At 47.1% G+C, this 18,385-nt stretch overlaps 1 protein-coding gene across 1 annotated transcript in view; it reads right to left on the reverse strand.

Moving 5' to 3' along the window:
- Positions 1-18,385, reverse strand: part of DLGAP4 (DLG associated protein 4) — a 310,968-nt gene that overhangs the window by 12,423 nt on the left and 280,160 nt on the right. Inside the window, 4 exon segments of the mRNA XM_038749996.1 lie at positions 604-784; positions 786-1,017; positions 1,863-1,951; positions 5,602-5,963. Coding sequence (XP_038605924.1) covers positions 604-784; positions 786-1,017; positions 1,863-1,951; positions 5,602-5,963 — 864 coding nt within the window.

Consider the following 18,385-nt stretch of genomic DNA (forward strand, 5'->3'; position numbering starts at 1 on the left):
AGGAGTGTGTCCTAGTGGAAAGAGCCTGGGCTTGGGAGTCGGAAGACCTGGGCTGCAATCTCGGCTCTGCCAACTGCTTGCCGGGTAACCTTGGGCAAAGTCGCTTCACTTCTCTGTGCCTCCGTTTCCTCATCAGTAAAAAGGGGATTAAATCCCTGATCTCCCTTCTACTTAGACTGTAAGCCCCATTGTGTGGACAGGGACTGTATCCAACCTGATTTATATCTACCCATATGCTTCAAGCGGTGCTTGGCACATAATGAGCGCTTAAGCCCCTCCAGACTGTGAGCTCGTTGTGTCTGTTGTTATACAGTACTCTCCCAAGCGCTGAGTACAGTGCTCTGCACACAGTAAGCACTCGATAAATACGGCTGACTGAATGAATCCACGTCATTATTATTACTGTTATATTAATACTGTCATTGTCGTCGTTAAGGATGGTGGGGGTGCGGAGGGGCTTCCAAGCCCTTTCGACAGACGCCAAGCCCGGTTGGTCCTCCCAACGGCAAGCGCACCATTACCGCTATCATGAGCGTGATTAATAACGCTCATAACAATAACAGCAGTCATTATTCCTACCTCAGGCAGCCACTTCAAACCTACCTTCTTCAGAGAGATTGTTCTCTTTGGTCTCCTTGTCCATCTGACAGCACCAGCCTTCTAACCTTTCCGTCTCGGCCTGGAGCAGCTTCAGGAACCAGTACCCGTCTCGCCTGCAGGCCCCCGGCTGGGACGGTTCCAAAGAGGAGCTGGACGAAGTTTCCAGCCATGGGTCGGGCGGGGGGGAGCGAGGAAGGCTCCAGGGCTGGGTCTGAGTTGTCTCCATAGGAGAGGTTTCTTGTGATCTGGGAGGCCTTGGCGGGCTGCCGGGAACCGATGTCGAGGCCGACGGAATTGTGGCGGGGGGGACAGTCGGAAAGGCTTCTCTCAGAGGATTTACAACTGGAATCGTTGGGCTCCTGGGGATCGGAATCGGGGTCCTGTTTGGAGGACATGTTGTGGGAGGGGCCGCTGTTCCTACAGAGCAAGGGGAGAGAACCGGCGGTCACCGGGAGCCCGGAGTCGGGGCCGGAGGAGCACACCGCCACACATATGCAGGACACAATGCGATGCATCTGTTTACCATGCCTGCAGCTCAACTTCACCGCTCCCCGCAAACCCCCTCTCCCTTCCCTCCACACATACACAGACACACAGAATTATAAGGTTGCCTGCTTACTGCGATAGGCCACTGGGACTTAATGATCGATTAAGTGCGATTGTACGACATCTTCCGGGCAATTTTTAAAATCGAAGCTCTCTGAAGGGCTGCTTAGCTTTACAGAGCAAGTGCTTTTTTCAAGAGCACAGGCCCACCGGGCTCTCATTTCCCACCCGGTACCCCGCCCTCCCCAAGCTTCTGGTTAAATAGGAGAAGGAAAGAAAGGTGTCGGAGTTAAGTGGATTTAGGGACGGGGAGAGGAAGGAGGAGGAAGAAGGAAAGCAGAAGGAGGGAGAAAGGGAGAGGTGGAGGAGGAGTTCTTAGTACAGTGCTCGGCACAAAGTAAGGGCTTAACGAATACCACTGATGGATCGACTGAATGAAGGAGTGAGGTGGAAGAAGAAAAACAGAAGGAGGGAGAAAGGGAGGGTTGGAGGAACGGTGTTTAGTACAGTGCTCGGCACAGAGTAAAGCTCGATGAAAACCACCGATGGATCGACTGAAAAAAGGTGGGGAAGGGGAAGGGGAGAAAAAGGAGATGGGAGAAGGGGGAAAAGAAGGGAGGAGAAAGGTGAAGGAAGGAGGAGGAAGGAGAAAGAGGAAGAAGAAACGAGAGAGGAGGAGGAGAAGAAGAAAGAAGTAGCCTCTATCTTGGACTTACCGCCACTGGTCCTCTACCTGAACCCCGATGGACTGGAATTTGGTAGCGGGAGATGGCTCCTCTTTTGGCACTGGCTGAATGCAGTCAACCTTATTAACAACGACAACAAAAAAAAATACACAAAAACAAAAACAAACACAAGAACTTGCTGCTGGAATTCACATTAGTAGAACACGAAGAAGAGTTGAGCAGACAGACGGACGGACACAGAGGGCATGCAAGACGCAGCACGTGGACTCAGAGGCCGGACGGGGAAGCACGGCACTCCTCGCACGAGAGAGCAGGGGGTTGGGGGGATGGGTTATTGGCTGTCCCTACTCTGAAGAGGGTGGCATCGGATCGCTCTTTTTGGGTCCGTTGTCTTCAGAGAGTTGGGAGTCGTTCCTCCTAGTCCTCTCCTTTACAGATATTAGAGAGAAAAAACAAAAAACAAAAAAACAAAAACAACAACAACAAAAAAAAACAAAGCCACAATGGTTACCACCAGGCACAGCTGAAGGTAGCGGGGGAGGGCTCTTCCCGGAAAAGGGTCGGAGAGGGCTTCCCTCCCCCTGAGGTTGGCAGCCTGGGGAGGAAGGATTAAAGGGCTGAAAGGCGGGTTCCATCCTAAGTCGGGAATCTACACAGAACACTCCTCACGGACTCCACGGGAGGAAACGTCTCTGCAAAACTTTTGGGAGAACTGAGGTGGGGGGGGGAAAAATTGTCAACAGGCAAAGCCATCTTGGAACCTCTGACGTCTGGCACACCATAGGAAGCGGATCCCACGGAGGATCTGAGAAGAACTTTCTCTCCGGCAGCCAGGATCTAGAAAACCGAGGGGAAAGGTGGCATCTTTTGGATGTCACTGCTGCCAGTCTCGGCTTGAGTGAAGGCGAAGGGACCAAAGGAAGGAGGCGGAGGAAAGCCAAACTGGTCAGGTCTACGTTGGAAGCAGACAGAGTTTCCAGTCAGCTCGGCGGCTGACGAGTAAACTGCAATGCCCGAAGGTCAGAACGAAACAAAACAAAAAAACCCCAACCCAACAACCCAAAAGCACTCGGAGCCAATAAGGGCACTAGGTGAAAATATTCACCGGCCTTAAATTTCATGTAAATGCCTCTCTGGGGATATTCGAGTTGTTCAGCTGGGGAGAAAATCAGGGATGGGAACTGTTCTTGGAGAGAGCATTTTCAACAATGTGAACAAGATTGAAGAAAAAGACTACCACCAAGCACACTCGCACGGCCGAGTAGTTTAGAAGGATATACAGTACGGCAAAGTCAGAGGTGAAAGGATCTGTCTGCAGGTGGGCTCTGGCTGTTCTGAATTTCCCTATCGGTTTCCACCACTTTTCGCGGCATTATCGGTTCATTCCCTTACACGGTTGGGTCTGAGACTGCGAATATAAGAATCAATTTAGGAGCGTTACCGACAAACCCGCTGTTCTTCCTTCCCAAACAAACTCAGACCTGCACCGTGGCGGTCCACGTGGGGTTCTTGGATCCGGCTACAGGCCCCTGCGGGGGTCCCTGACTGCTTCGATGGTGTTCCTGGACAGCTTTCCTGCCCTTGTTATTTATCCCTGTACTTCCCTTGACCCCTGCTCCTCCCAACACCCCCCCATTTGGAAGTTTGGGGCCACCTGTCGCTCTGAGATGGCCCGGCCGACCTCCCTGCCCTATCTTGTTTTGTTTCATCGTCCCACTCTCGAGATCAACGTCCCCAACGCCAGCCCCGGAACAAGACGGTGCTTTCGGAGTTCTGTCGCCTAGTTGCGGACATTAAGAACTCGGCCGTCACCAGCCTCTCCTCCGTCACGCCCCATCTCGCAATGCCCCTCAATCAGCCCGCCCCCACCCCACCTTCCAACCCCCCTCGGTAGTTTTCTGGAGTTGGAAAATTTCAATAATCCAAGCTTATCAAACGTGGATGGAACCATTCCTCTCCTTAACAACGGCTCCCGTGTATAAAACCATTGAAAACATAAAACCGTGTATAAAATCATGGTTTTATATATTGACTCTACATCCTTTAGACTGTAAGCTAGTTGTGGGCAGCGACTGTGTCTGTTTACTGTTATATCGTATTCTCCCAAATGCTTAGTACAGTGCTCTGCACGCAGTAAATGCTCAATAAATATGACTGAATGAATTGACTCCAACTGCTGTGTACGAATCCATCTGGCTGGCCCAATTGCATTCATGTGGCCCAGGACCAAGTTGGGAAGGATTAGGCCAAATTCCCCCACTTCCCTTTAACCAAAATTTTCTCCAGGGCTTAAGGCTGTTTCCAAGCAAGGCCTGCACTAAACTTTGATGGCTCCTTGTGGGCAGGGAATGTGTTTACTGACTCTATGTTGGACTTGCCCAAGCGCTTACTACAGTGCTCTGCACACAGTACACACTCAATAAATACAAATGATTGACATGAAAGATTCTCGAGATTCAAAAAACTGTCAGCATGGGCTACTGCAGTTACACAAAAGGTTGATGGAGTCATCTCCTCTCTTACGGGAGTTCTACTACCGGGGCAGAATTATTTTACAGCAATTGTTAAGCGCTTACTACGAGCCAGGCTGGGGTTGGGTGCTGTCCATGCCCACATGGGGCTCGCAGTCTTAATCCCCATTTTAGAGGTGAAGCAACTGAGGCGCAGAGAAGAGAAGCAACTTGCCCAAGGCCACCCAGCAGACAAATGGAGCCGGGATTAAAACCCAGGTCCTCTGACTCCCAAGCCTGTGCTCTATCTACTATGACACACTGCTTCTCTGGTCCCTTTCAGAGAACCCAGAGGGAAAGCACACAGAACCAGCAGGTCTGTCCACTGGCACTTTACGGCTCTCAGTGATGCTCGAAGAGGGGAATTGGCAGGCAGAAAGCCCTGCAGAAGCTTCCCAAGGGGAAATGGGCAGTTCGGGACCTTCAGGGAATGTATCTGTTTATTGTTATATTGTATTCCCCCAACCGCTTAGTACAGTGCTCTGCACACAATAAGATTGAATGAATGAATGGATGGAATAGCTGAGCCAGGAGAGGATGAACACACCCGGCTCATTCTCACGACCGTGCACAGGAGTCTCTTCCAGACTCTCCCTTAATTTTGAAGAAAAAGGAGAAGAATAAGGGATGCTTGCCCGGGTCTAGGAGTGTTCGTGTGTCTGGTGCAGTTAAGTGAAGCCTAGCTCTGCCTTCCAAAACCAACTGGCCCCGCTGCAGGGTTTGAAATGCTTTTCTAGGAGCCTTCTGAAATACTCTTTCTACAGAAATCCCAGTGGCGCGAAGCCTGGACCCCAAGGTGGATTCAGCGCCATCCCCGTCCAGTGGATCCCCCCCAACTCTACCGGCCTCCAGATAGTCTCACCTGTCCTCTTCGGATGGAATAAAGGCCAGTCAGGGGTACTTACAGGTTGGCAAGGAAAAGATCATTTGGACGGACAGTGGACGGGCAAACATGGAAAAGATGGCCGCGGCGTGCAACTACATTTACCAGGAAACCCACTACAGGCAAAGCGCCTTGCGTCCGTGTCTTCCGAAAGAGGCGGTGAAAGGAATTGGTTGGAAATCAAGGACGAGACCATTTTCTATGGCTTTTCAGCTGAGCCCGTGAGCGAAACTGGGGCCAGTGACCAGGTTAATCCCGCCACCCAAATCCCTTGGCCTGTCTGAGCGGGTTCTGCTGCTAACATAATTGCACGCACGCGCAGAGTGTGGAAAGCGTAGACTTTCTGAAGGACACAGAGTACAAAAGGAGTCCATACTTGTATTCCTATAGACGAGAGTTTCCTTTTGGGGAGGTTTTCGGCCTGGGGCTCCTCACTGGTCAGCGTTCCTTTGTCGCTCTTCAAAGTTGCATTTTTCTGGGGGAGCTCAGGGGGCTGTCGGACCTGGGCCACCACGCTTCCACGGGTCCCGCTGGGGGGCCGGGTGCTGTCCAAACTGTCAGATGAATTGCTCAGGCCCGACTGGCTGTTGACCTCGCTCTTGTGGTCCTGGCTATCCAGGTAGGTGTCCTGGGCAGACTCGGTGCTGCTCTGCACGGTGACCGAAATGAACGGCTTGGAGGTGGTCCGGGGAGGGACGGGCGGCGGAGTCTTTTTATATGCCACTAGGCATGATGAACCTGCGGGCGCGGGGAGGGCAGAAAGGAGAGGAAACAAGAATAAAAGCATTTCAGTGACCAATGGTACTTATCGGGCGCTTCCTGTGTACAAAAAAATCCATCCATCGATGGTCTTTACTGAGCACTTCCTACGTGTATAGCACTCTTCTTAGCGCTTGGGAGAGTATAACACAAGAAAACAAGCCGACCGTTACCTTGCCCACGATGAGCTCACAGAGACCTGTTCTAGGTGCTTGGGAGAGTACAATACAGAGTTGGTAAGCATGTTCCCTGCCCACAGGGAGCTTATGGTGCAGAGATGGAGGAAGACATCAGTGTAAATAACTGTGGTATTTGTTAAGTACTTATGGGCCTGGGCCCTGACCTAGGTGCTGGGGTAGATACAAGATATTCAGGTCCCACGTGGGCCCTTCAGCAGGAGGGAGAACAGATATTGAATCCCCATTTTGCAGATGAGGAAACTGAGGCACAGTGAAGTGACTTGTCCAAGGTCACACAATCAGAGCAGGATTAGAACCCAAGTCCTCTAACTCCTAGGCCCATGCTCTTTCCTCTGAGCCATACTGCTTCTCTACAATGTTTATGAAATGTCATCTTTACCATCTCATTGGCGCCATTTTTTTTTATGGTATTTGTTCCCTGCTCACAATGAGCTTACAGGCTGGAGAGAGTCTAGAGTGTCTGGAAAAGTAGCACAAACAATTGTCACACAGGGCAGTAAAGGTGGGACGAAGGACAAATGGTGGTCGTCAGGAGGAGCCCAGAACCAGGGGAGACAGCCCTGGCGATCTACAAGTCCTAATATTAGCAAGGTAACAGTGAGACACCCACCCAAGACGCAAACAGTGCAGCTAAAGGAGTTTATATGTCCTAGGAGCTTGCCGCATTTTCATTTTTAAAAATCTAATTGACCCTACTAACGTCTTGGGGAGGTAAATAGGGAACAACTAGCTCATTTTCACAAACAGGAAATTTCAGACCAGACAAGCATATGGACCTAACTAGGGCAATTGTGGATCTGGGATTCGTCTGGGAGGAGAGAGGGAGGACGCAAAAATCCGAGACAGCTGGATTTGTGCTGGGCCAGTCCAGCCCAGCGAGCTCAGGAAGTCTGGGCCAGGGCAAATTAGACTCTACCCACATCAGACTGCCTCTCTGGAAGTCATGACGACAATCCCGGGAAAGGCCCGCCTTTGCCTATGCCCAAACGCACTCAGTCTGAGGATACGTGGGTCTATTTTCTCCTTTGCAATAAGGTGTTCTGCAATTTCCCTAAGCTTGCACACATGCAGGAATGACTTTAATATCTACCCCCTTCATTTGGTTAATACAAGAGAAGCTGGAAGGGGCAAAAAGATAGTGCCTGGATTAAGGAGGAAAGGAAAAAAAAGAGAGAAAGGCATATGTACTGTTGCCAACTGAAAGAAGGGTGGACAAAACCTTCTTTGGTCAGTTAACAGCAGTGGGCAGGGGATCAGGGGAACTGCTGATGACTAAGGGGATCAGCTGGCCCAATTTGGGTGAGGCAGTTCTGGAATTCAGGGTTTGTCAGGCTGCCCACTTTAGTGTTTCAAAGGAAATTTTCATGTCACAAACTTATAGGGGATACTGAAATACACTAAAAATACACACACACACACACACACACACACACAGGCCAGCTGAGAGACACATGCATCTCAGCTGTTGGAAGGTGCAATATAGGGAGGGGCTTAGAGCAGTGCAAACATCTCCCTCACTACAAGAAGGGGGCACAGGAAGGGTGGGAAGAAAGAAGTCCTTTTAAGATGGGGTGTTATTTTTGTTGGCCCCAAAGGCAACGCAGTAATGGGGAGGGGAAAAGGGAAGTGTCCAGGAGTCCCCATCTCTTTTCAGACCCCTAGAGACTTCCAATTGCCCGGGAACACCTTGTTATGATAGCTTTTAAAGTGTATCGAGGACAACTTTCCTTGTTCAGAGAGTTAAAGACATCAAAGCAGATGTCCTTCACTTTTTGATTTTTCCAAAAAGGAAAGGACCAGACAACTGAGGATCTAAACGTAGTTGGATACCTTGGAGAAAATGATCACAAGATGACGGTATTCAGAGTGGTAAGAAAAGTGAGCCGAGAAGTGAGGATTTTACAGAGGATGAGTTGAAGGAAAGGACATTCAAACAGGCCTTGGACACTCTACATTTCCTTTCTTTCCATGTAGTCTTTCCTAAGAAGCAAAGAAGTTCTAGAAAAGTGGCTGTTCTTCAAATAAACAGTTCTGTAGGGATAGGAATAAACTATACAAGTGACTAGGAAGGGTACGAATGGTAACAAGAAGTCTCTTTGGTTAAACTCAGAACTTTACAGAGATCTGAACCAAACAGAAGAGGTACAAAAAAGGATAAATTAGCCCAGACCACTTACGAGGCACTTATGAATATACCTATAAATTATATATTATACATTTATTTATATTAATATGTGCTTCCCCCTCTAGATGATAAGCTCATTGTGGGCAGGGAACGTGTCTATTAACTCTTGTTGTACTGTACTATCTCAAGTGCTTAGAAGAGTGTTCTGCACAGAGTAAGCGCTCAAAAAAACCCACTGAAGATGATGATAATGATGTTAAAGAAACGGCACAATTAGGAAGGGCTTTCAGAATCTCCAAAGTGAGAAAAGAGTCTCAGTATTCAAGAAGCATAAAAGGTAACCATCGGTCATATTTATTAAGCATTTACGGTGTGCAGATCACTTTACTAAGCACTTGGGAGATAATATAACAGACACATTCCCTGCCTACAATGAGCTCACAGTCTGTGGGGGTATGACACGTATTAATATATTATACTTTTTAAGCGCTTCGTTTAGTACGACTGAACAAAAAAAATTTGCTAGTTTGATTTGGCCTTCAGGCAAGAACAAAGAAAGGACTGCCCCCCGCCCCCACCACAATATAGAGTTGGGAGAGCTAACAGATCAGTGCTTAGAACAGTGCTTGGCACATAGTAAGCACTTAAACACCATCATTATGGCGATGAAAAGGAAGAACCTTCAAATTTTTTCTCTCTCACAAAGATCAGTGAGTGTCCCACGTGCAGGCAGAATGGAAAAATCAGCCAAGGAATAGGATAAGAAACGGTTGAAGCGTGCCTAAAATACTACTGACCCCCGATCATATGTATCTTAGGCATTTAAGAAACTGACTGGTATTATTTTTGACAACTCAAGGGAAGACAAAAGAAGTCCTTGAAGATTGGAAAGGGGTGATTAGCTCTCCAAGTGAAAAAACGTTGATCCTGATAATTACAAACCTCTCGGGTTAACACTGATATCTAGAAGATCACAGGCCAAATCAAATACTCAATTTGAAGCCTTCCAGCAGAGCGAGGGTATGAGGAGGAAAATGATTCACCTTTTTTTTTTTTTAAAGGACGAATCGTACTAAAGTCACTGAATTCTCTTCCCGGAAAGAACACAAAGAACCTGCTATTAAACAATGGAGCTGACTACTTAATAAGGTTATAGGATCCCTGTCATTAGAGATCTTTGTATAAAAAGAAAAACCAACCATCTGCCCCAGACAATTTGGGTACTGCCCTTCCCAGAGGCTGGGCCTGGAGGGCTTGGTAACATGAATTCTACATTGGCAAAAGACTCTATCAAATGATAACCCCGCCGTGTTCTTTCACATTTATTGAGCACTTACTGTGTGCAGAGCCATGTCCAATTCACATCCCCAAGCATAATGAAAACAGATTGATTAAGTTATGGATCTAGAACAGTCCCATTGTGGAGGAGAGTCTCTCATTTTTCCATTCAGGGAGGTTGAGATGATCATTTTTCCAGGGATCATAGCCCAGTTGGATTCCAGATGCTTTTTAGGCACAATCACTCTTCTTGCCACTGAACCTACGTCCTATTTTCAGAAGTGGGTACTGACGGAGCACTTATCCCTGACCACAAAGGTAATCAAGCGGGAGAAGGCACACCGGAGACAAGGCTTACTTGAAATTCAAAGTGAGGAGACTGGAATTGTTACTTCTGACATCCATCCACCCAAATGTCAATTAAGCAGAAGTCAGTCTCAGCTACTCCAGAATCAAGCATATGGCTCTGGGCTTTAAATTCCATTTTTACAGTGATACCAGTTGACCAGAGCCTATCTGATGGCTTCTATCTTGGACAAGAGCCAGGGCCTTCCAGATGTACGCAGAATTAAGTGTGAATACATTTAGGTGGAAGCAAGGTTTTTGTAGCATCCGACAAACGACCACGTTAAGACCATGTATTAACATTTGCGGACTGACCAAAGTACCCCTTGTTAGTTATAAATATAAAAATGGGTGGCCCAAGAGGTCATTTGCTACTTCCAGTGTCTTCCGAAAAAATGATTTCACTCAGTAGGATGAAAACCACATGCCAGGCAGAACTCCCAGGATTTTTTTGCTAAAAGGGCAACACCCACTTACTTCTTCAAATGGCATTAACCTTGTTTTTTTCCCCTCCACAAAGATTGAATCCTGGGGAGCGGAGTCACTCCGGAATGCCAGAAAGCAGCCAGCTGTTCACCCGGGACCAACACTGGTTTATGAATCTGTCGGCCCAAACCGCCGTGTTCAGCAGTCGGCAGTCGCCGAACCGTAATATTCAAGTTTAGAATGATCCAGACAAAATCCATTCTGGGCCAAGTGTGGAGCTGCACTGTTGCACTACATCTTTCAAGCCCTACCCACCCCCCCTTTCAGCCCTCTGGAATGGAAAATACCCAGTCTGGCCACTTCTGGCTAACTAAGTAACGATTGGGTGAAACAATAGATAGCAGGGATTCACCCAACTCCTCCAGGTTTATAAATATTCTTTTTTGCCATCTCCACAGCAGGCAGAGAAAACCGTGGGAGAGGGAGCAGACTGGGGTATCATTCGGTGGCAGCAATGCTAGGCTTCCAATAAAAAGTGGGATAAAAAAAATCTAATTTTACTCAATGGCCAGCTAAGTTAAGTACCGATCGTCAGCCCCTCTAGACTGTAAGCTCACCGTAAGCAGCAAACGGGTCTGCCAATTCTGTTATATCATACTCTCCCATATGCTCAGTACGGTGCTCTGCATACAGTAAGTGAACAATACAATTGATGATGATGGTGGAAGATGGGAATTAGTAACAATAATTATAATGATGGTAAAGATAGGCTTCCAATAAAAAGTGGGATAAAAAAAATCTAATTTTACCCAATGGCCAGCTAAGTTAAGTACCGATCGTCAGCCCCTCTAGACTGTAAGCTCACCGTAAGCAGCGAACGGATCTGCCAAGTCTGTTATATCGTACTCTCCCATATGCTCAGTACGGTGCTCTGCATACAGTAAGTGAACAATACAATTGATGATGATGGTGGAAGACGGGAATTAGTAACAATAATTATAATGACGGTATTTGGTAATCGCTTACTATATGCCAGGCGCCGTACTAAGTACAGGGGTGGATACAAGCAAATCGAGTTGGACACGGTCCCTGTCCCGCATGGGGCTCACAGTCTCAATCTCCATTTTACAGATGAGGTAACTGAGGCACAGAGAAGTGAGGTGACTCGCCCAAGGTCACACAGTAGAGGCACTAAGTTGTATAACCTGCCCGTCTGCCTCATAATGTTCCCTTCCTCCCGTCACCTGCACTAATGGTGTCATTAGCGTAATGGTTCTTTAACGGAACACCAGGGTTACTCCGGTGCATATATCCACTTATGTACATATCTGTAATTTATTTGGTGAATATATCCACTTATGTACATAGCTGTAATTTATTTACGGCCTCCCCCTCTAAACTGTGAGCTCACTGTGGGCAGGGAATGTGTCTCATATTGTCAGTCAGTCAATTGTATTTTTTGAGCACTTAACTGTATGCAGAGCACTGTATTAAACACTTGGGAGAGTACAATAAGACAACAGATAAACACTAGAGTACAGTAAATACTGTACTCTCCCAAGCACTTAGTACAGTACTCTGCACACAGTAAGCGCTCAATAAATACCACTGACCGACTCCAGGAAGGCTACAGCCCCGAGACGCTTTTCTGTAGCAGGGGCAATTTAAAGAGGTTGATTCATTCATTCATTCAATCGTATTTATTGAGCGCTTACTGTGTGCAGAGCACTGTACTAAGCGCTTGGGAAGTACAAGATGGCAACATATAGAGACAGTCCCTACCCAACAATGGGCTCACAGTCTAGAAGGGGGAGATGGACAACAAAACAAGTGGACACTGCTGTTCTGGACTGGGGAGAGTCCTTACTCTAGAGAAGCAGCCTCCTGAAATCAGTGACTGCCCTTTCATTCATTCATTCAATCGTATTTACTGAGCGCTTACTGTGTGCAGAGCACTGTACTAAGCGCTTGGGAAGTACAAGTTGGCAACATATAGAGACGATCCCTACCCAACAGCGGGCTCACAGTCTAGAAGGGGGAGACAGACAACAAAACAAAACATATTAACAAAATAAATAGAATAGTAAATATGCACAAGTAAAATAGAGTAATAAATATGGACAAACACATATACAGGTGCTGTGGGGAGGGGAAGGAGGCAAGGCGGGGGGGATGGGGACATCCCCTCTGATGCCCTCTGAAGACACTGACAGGGTGAGAAGGGAGCATGGGGTACTAAATTCGGCACCCCGGACCCCTTTACACTTCAGCAATAGCATTAATTGCGCCACCAAAAAGGAGGTTGCCAAGTGGAGAGGATCCAATGCGCAGAAAACCTCTGGGAGTCATTGATGTTCGTAATTAAGATTCCCACGGGAATAAACGTGTAGTGAGGAGTGAAACATCCAATTACTGTACTCTCTCTAACCGGCCTCCCCACCCCCAAACTGGAAGCATCCCCCCAGGGTCCCCGTCCCCCCACAACCGAAAAACCAGTTGCCCGAGGGACTTAGAATTACCTTTCGTGATTTGATATTTGATTTTCTTAAAACAGGGTCTAAGCTGAGGTTTGAAAAGCCCTCTGGCAGAGTGTGGTCCTATTTCCGTTATGTTTTAAAAATCGCATTTTTAGTATACGATAATATTAATAATTGCGGCATCTGTTACATGCTTACTATATGCCAAGCACTGTATACACTTACTATTTTATTTCCGTAAAAATTGACAGAATTTAAACCGCTCACTGTGTTAATTAAAATGACGCTTCTGCATATTCCCCCAAACAGCAGCAAATAGCCATCTGTGTGAATAATGTTACCTAGTGGACACATACTAGACCATTTCCAGTTTCTATTGGATTGCATACAAATTCAATCCCTGCAGCAGGGGTTTGTTACCTCTACAGTTCTAAAACCACCAATACAGATATGTAATGCCCAAGGGTGCCATTGGGAAGATTAAAGAATAGGCAGGGAGGCATGGGAGGGGGTGTAATAATAATAATAATGGCATTTATTAAGTGCTTACTATGTGAAAAGCACTGTTCTAAGAGCTGGGGAGGTTACAAGGTGATCAGGTTGTCCCACAGGGGGCTCATCATCATCATCAATCGTATTTATTGAGCGCTTACTATGTGCAGAGCACTGTACTAAGCGCTTGGGAAGTACAAATTGGCAACATATAGAGACAGTCCCTACCCAACAGTGGGCTCACAGTCTAAAAGAAACAGTCTTAAGCCCCATTTTACAGATGAGGTAACTGAGGCACAGAGAAGTTAAGTGACTTGCCCAAAGTCACACAGCTGACAATTGATGAAGCCAGGATTTGAACCCATGATCTCTGAATCCAAAGCCCGTGCTCTTTCCAATGAGCCACACTGCTTCTCTTGTGTGTGCGTTCAGAAATGTCACCTCATTCAATTGTATTTACTGAGTGCTTACTGTGTGCAAAGCACTGTACTGTGCTCTTCAGTTGCCTAGATAATCTTGCGCGGGCAGTGTTTCTAAAATTTCTAGTTTTAAGGGTTTTAAATCCCCGTACAAATCTTAAGAGTTGTAGATCTTGCCCTGGACATTCCATGTGCAATATATTCAGTTTTTCAAATAAATCAACTCTCACGCAATCAGTATGGTTTACACATCAATATGGTACCTTCAAATGGGGCTGGACAGCACTGATGTTGTATTATACTTTCCCAAGCGCTTAAGCCAGTGCTCTGCACGAACCAAATGCTCAATAAATACCACCGATTGATGATTTTCTGGTTGCCACCGAGAGTCAAAAAAGATTCCTCGGTAGAGGTGCAGTTTGCTGTTCTGCCGTCCATTTGCTGTGAGACTTTAGCCTGTTTTAGATCACTTTCCTTCAATATCTTCTTCTGTACAATAAACACTTAAACCTTGCCCCCTCCCTGCCAGAGCAGAAGAGGATTTGAGTATTGATGGAGACAGGGTCGCAGTGAAAAGCAGGGAAGGAAAAGACTATTTTAGCTGGATCTGGTTACTAACTCAATGCGAAGGCCTCATCTGACTGACCTGGCTGTTTGAACCACCCAAGTGAGTTTTTCCACAGATGTGAAAAATACCTGCTCGGGGCTGAATTCACGGATTTAACTTGCAACTCGCTTGGACTGAAAGCTGGAGTTATTTATCGGTTCTCAATCTCAGCACGTTCAAGTACTGGGTCCCTTCTAGGAAGAGGGAATGGAAAAACGGCCTGACAGATATACGCGGTCACATTCCTAGCTTGTGAAGTACCGCACACGCCCCATGCATCAGATGCCTCAGGAGGCTGGAAGATCTGCATATAGCACCTAGAAATCAGTTTCAATTAAAGCATCCACGCCGCCGCACCCCATCTGAGCTGTGCACAGTTGCCAACCCCCGGATTGGGAACAACTGAGAAGGGTGTGGATGGTTCCAGAATTGATAAGAGGCACCACGTACTTAGCTTTCGATTCTCAGTTTTTATCCATCCCAAGAAATCAGGACAAATACCTCTGACCTCGCAGGGATAATAATAATAATAATAGTGGTATTTGTTAAGCGCTTACTAGGTGCAGAGCACTGTTCTAAGCGCTGGGGAGATTACAAGGTGATCAGGTTGCCCCACATGGGGCTCACAGTCTTAATCCCCATTTTACAGATGAGGGAACTGAGGCCCAGAGAAGTGAAGTGACTTCCCCAAAGTCACACAGCTGACAAGTGGCAGAGCCGGCATTCGAACCCATGGCTCCTGACTCCAAAGCCCGGGCTCTTTCCACTGGGCCACGCTGCTTCTCCCGGCAGCAGGGATGATGGGGAGATAAATGCAGTGAGGAAGCAGAGTGGCCTAGTGGGAAAAGCACAGACTCGGGTTCTAATCCCGGCTCTGTGACCTTGGGCAGCTCACTTAACTGCTCTGGACCTCAGTTCTCTTATCTGGAAAATGGGGATTAAGACTGTGAGCTCTTATGGTGGAGAAGCAGCGGGGCTCAGTGGAAAGAGCCTGGGCTTTGGAGTCAGAGATCATGGGTTCAAATCCAGACTCCGCCAACTGTCAGCTGTGTGACTTTGGGCAAGTCACTTCACTTCTCTGGGCCTCAGTGACCTCATCTGTAAAATGGGGATTAAAACTGTGAGCCCCCTGTGAGACAACCTGATCACCTTGTAACCACCCCAGCGTTTAGAACAGTGCTTTGCACATACTAAGCGCTTAACAAATACCATCATTATTATTATTATATGGACTGTGTCCAACCTGAGTACCTTGTATCTACCTTAAAGTTCAGAACAGTGCCTGGTGCTTAGTACAGTACTTGGAATATAGTACGTGCTTAACAAGTATCATTTAAAAATGTGGTATGTGAAAGCCAGTTGGGTAATTAATAATTAAGTAATAATAATAATAATAATGATGGCATTTATTAAGCGCTTACTATGTGCAAAGCACTGTCCTAAGAGCTGCGGAGGCTACAAGGTGATCAGGTTGTCCCACGGGGGTTTCACAGGCTTCATCCCCATTTTACAGATGAGGTAACTGAGGCACAGAGAAATTAAGTGACTTGCCCAAAGTCACACAGCTGACGGTTGGCGGAGCCGGGATTTGAACCCATGACCTCTGACTCCAAAGCCCGTGCTCTTTCCACTGAGCCACGCTGCTTCTCATTAAACGTCAGTAATTGTCCTATTTTGTACTTACATAGAGGTCCATCCACTAGGAAAATTTCAATTCCCATCTGACAAGATTTCTGGCCAAAGTGAAGGAATTAACATCAGCCCAGAACTCTATGGGGTGACTCCCACACAGTCACCTATCCTATCTGAATTAGGTTTCCAAATATTATCGATTTATTAATAAAATCCATTCCCTCACTAGAGGAAATTACACCGGCACTATCCTCTAGACTCTAAACTCGTCACGGGCTGGGAGCGAATCTGCTAATTCTGTTGAATCGTACTCTCCCACGTGCTTAGAACAGTGCTCTGCCCACAGTAAGCCTACAATAAATACCACTGATTGATTTCCAGTTACTTGGACTAAATTACCACCCTCCCTCCCAGCGTCCCAGAAGTATCCCAGCTCCGCCACTTGTCAGCTGTGTGACTTTGGGCAAGTCACTTAACTTATCTGGGCCTCAGTTCCCTCATCTGTAAAATGGGGACTAAGACTGTGAGCCCCATGTGGGACAACCTGATAACCTTGTATCTTCTCCAGCGCTTAGAACAGTGCTTTGCACATAGTAAGCGCTTAACAAATACCATCATTATTATTATTCTTATTATTGGCACTCTTTGTTGATGTCATTCGGTACAGGCTCTCATGAACGCAAATGAACTTTGCATACCGAACCCTTGGGTGATTTCAAGTCAATCGTATTTACAGTGCTTACAGTGTGCACTGTACTAAGCGCTCGGGAGAGTACAATATTCAATAAACAGACACATTTCCCACCAACAACCCAGATAGGAAGCTGTACTCAGAAATGCCAGTCAGATCCGCGTTACTGCGTTTATAAGCGGCCTATCAGAAGCAGCATGGCTCAGGGGAAAGAGCACGGGCTTTGGAGTCGGAGGTCATGGGTTCGAATCTAGACTCTGCCGATTGTCAGCTGTATGACTTCGGGCAAGTCACTTAACTTCTCTGTGCCTCAGTTACCTCGTCTGTAAAATGGGGATCAAGACTGTGAGAACCCCTGTGGGACAACCTGATCACCTTCTGTCTACCCCAGCGCTTAGAACAGTGCTTTGCACATAGTAAGCGCTTAATAAATGCCATTATTATTATTATCACTGGAATGAACATCCTAATTTGGGCTTGGGGTAGGGACAGTGGTCTTCCGTTCCGTCCCGCTCTGCTCAGATGCTCCAAGGCTACAGGGCGAGGGTCAAAGGGCTGGCCTCCGGATATTCTGTTCCCACCCCACTTGGTGCAAAATGTTTCACGCCAAACCTCTGGAAGCTTAGCTCGGCCTGGCAGCACATCCACGGGCGGGACAAGACCGGAGGAAACACTTCTCCGGGTCCTTTGCAGTGATCTTTCCTCAACTACTACTATTACAATGGGAGAAGCACAGAGGTCTAATGGAAAGGCTTTGGAGTCAGAGGTCATGGGTTCAAATCCCGGCTCTGCCACTTGTCTGCTGTGTGACCTCGGGCGGGCCACTTCATTTCTCTGTGCCTCAGTTCCCTCATCGGTAAAATGGGGATGAAGACTGTGAGCCCCGCGTGGGACAGAGACCGTGTCCAGTGTGATTATCTTGTATCTCCCCAGGGCTTAGAACAGTGCTTGGCACATAGTAAGCGCTTAAATACCATCATCATTATTATTATTATCTACTGCAGCACTTAGTACAGTGCCTGGCACATAGTAAGCGCTTAATACCAGTATAAAACGACCCAACCATTTCCAGGGAAACTGCTCTGCCCAGACCCACCTCATTCCCCAATTACATTAATTCCCCAGACTGAGCCCCCTCCTTCCTCTCCCCCTCGTCCCCCCTCCATCCCCCCGTCTTACCTCCTTCCCTTCCCCACAGCACCTGTATATATGTATATATATATTTGTACATATTTATTACTCTATTTATTTATTTTACTTGTACATATCTATTCTATTTATTTTATTTTGTTAATATGTTTGGTTTTGTTCTCTGTCTTCCCCTTCTAGACTGTGAGCCCACTGTTGGGTAGGGACTGTCTCTATATCATGCCAACTTGTACTTCCCAAGTACTTAGTACAGTGCTCTACACACAGTAAGCGCTCAATAAATACGATTGATTGATTGATTGACTACATCATGACTATGGTCCTAGTATGTTTTGCTTAACCCCAATGGGCATGCTCTACTTCAGGGGTGTTTCCTAGGTGACTCACATTTGAGAGACGGATTCTGGAACAAAGTAGCCATCTGCCCTCAGAGGGATCATATACAGCAATTTTAAATCCTGTAGCATTCAGTCTGATGCTGTATAGGAGCAGAGTGGCCTAGTGGAAAGAACACGGGTCTAGGAGTTAGAGGACCTGGGTTCTAATCCCAGTTCTGCCAC

The sequence above is a fragment of the Tachyglossus aculeatus genome, chromosome 8, assembly GCF_015852505.1.
Source record: "Tachyglossus aculeatus isolate mTacAcu1 chromosome 8, mTacAcu1.pri, whole genome shotgun sequence".
Classification (NCBI taxonomy): Eukaryota; Metazoa; Chordata; class Mammalia; order Monotremata; family Tachyglossidae; genus Tachyglossus; species Tachyglossus aculeatus.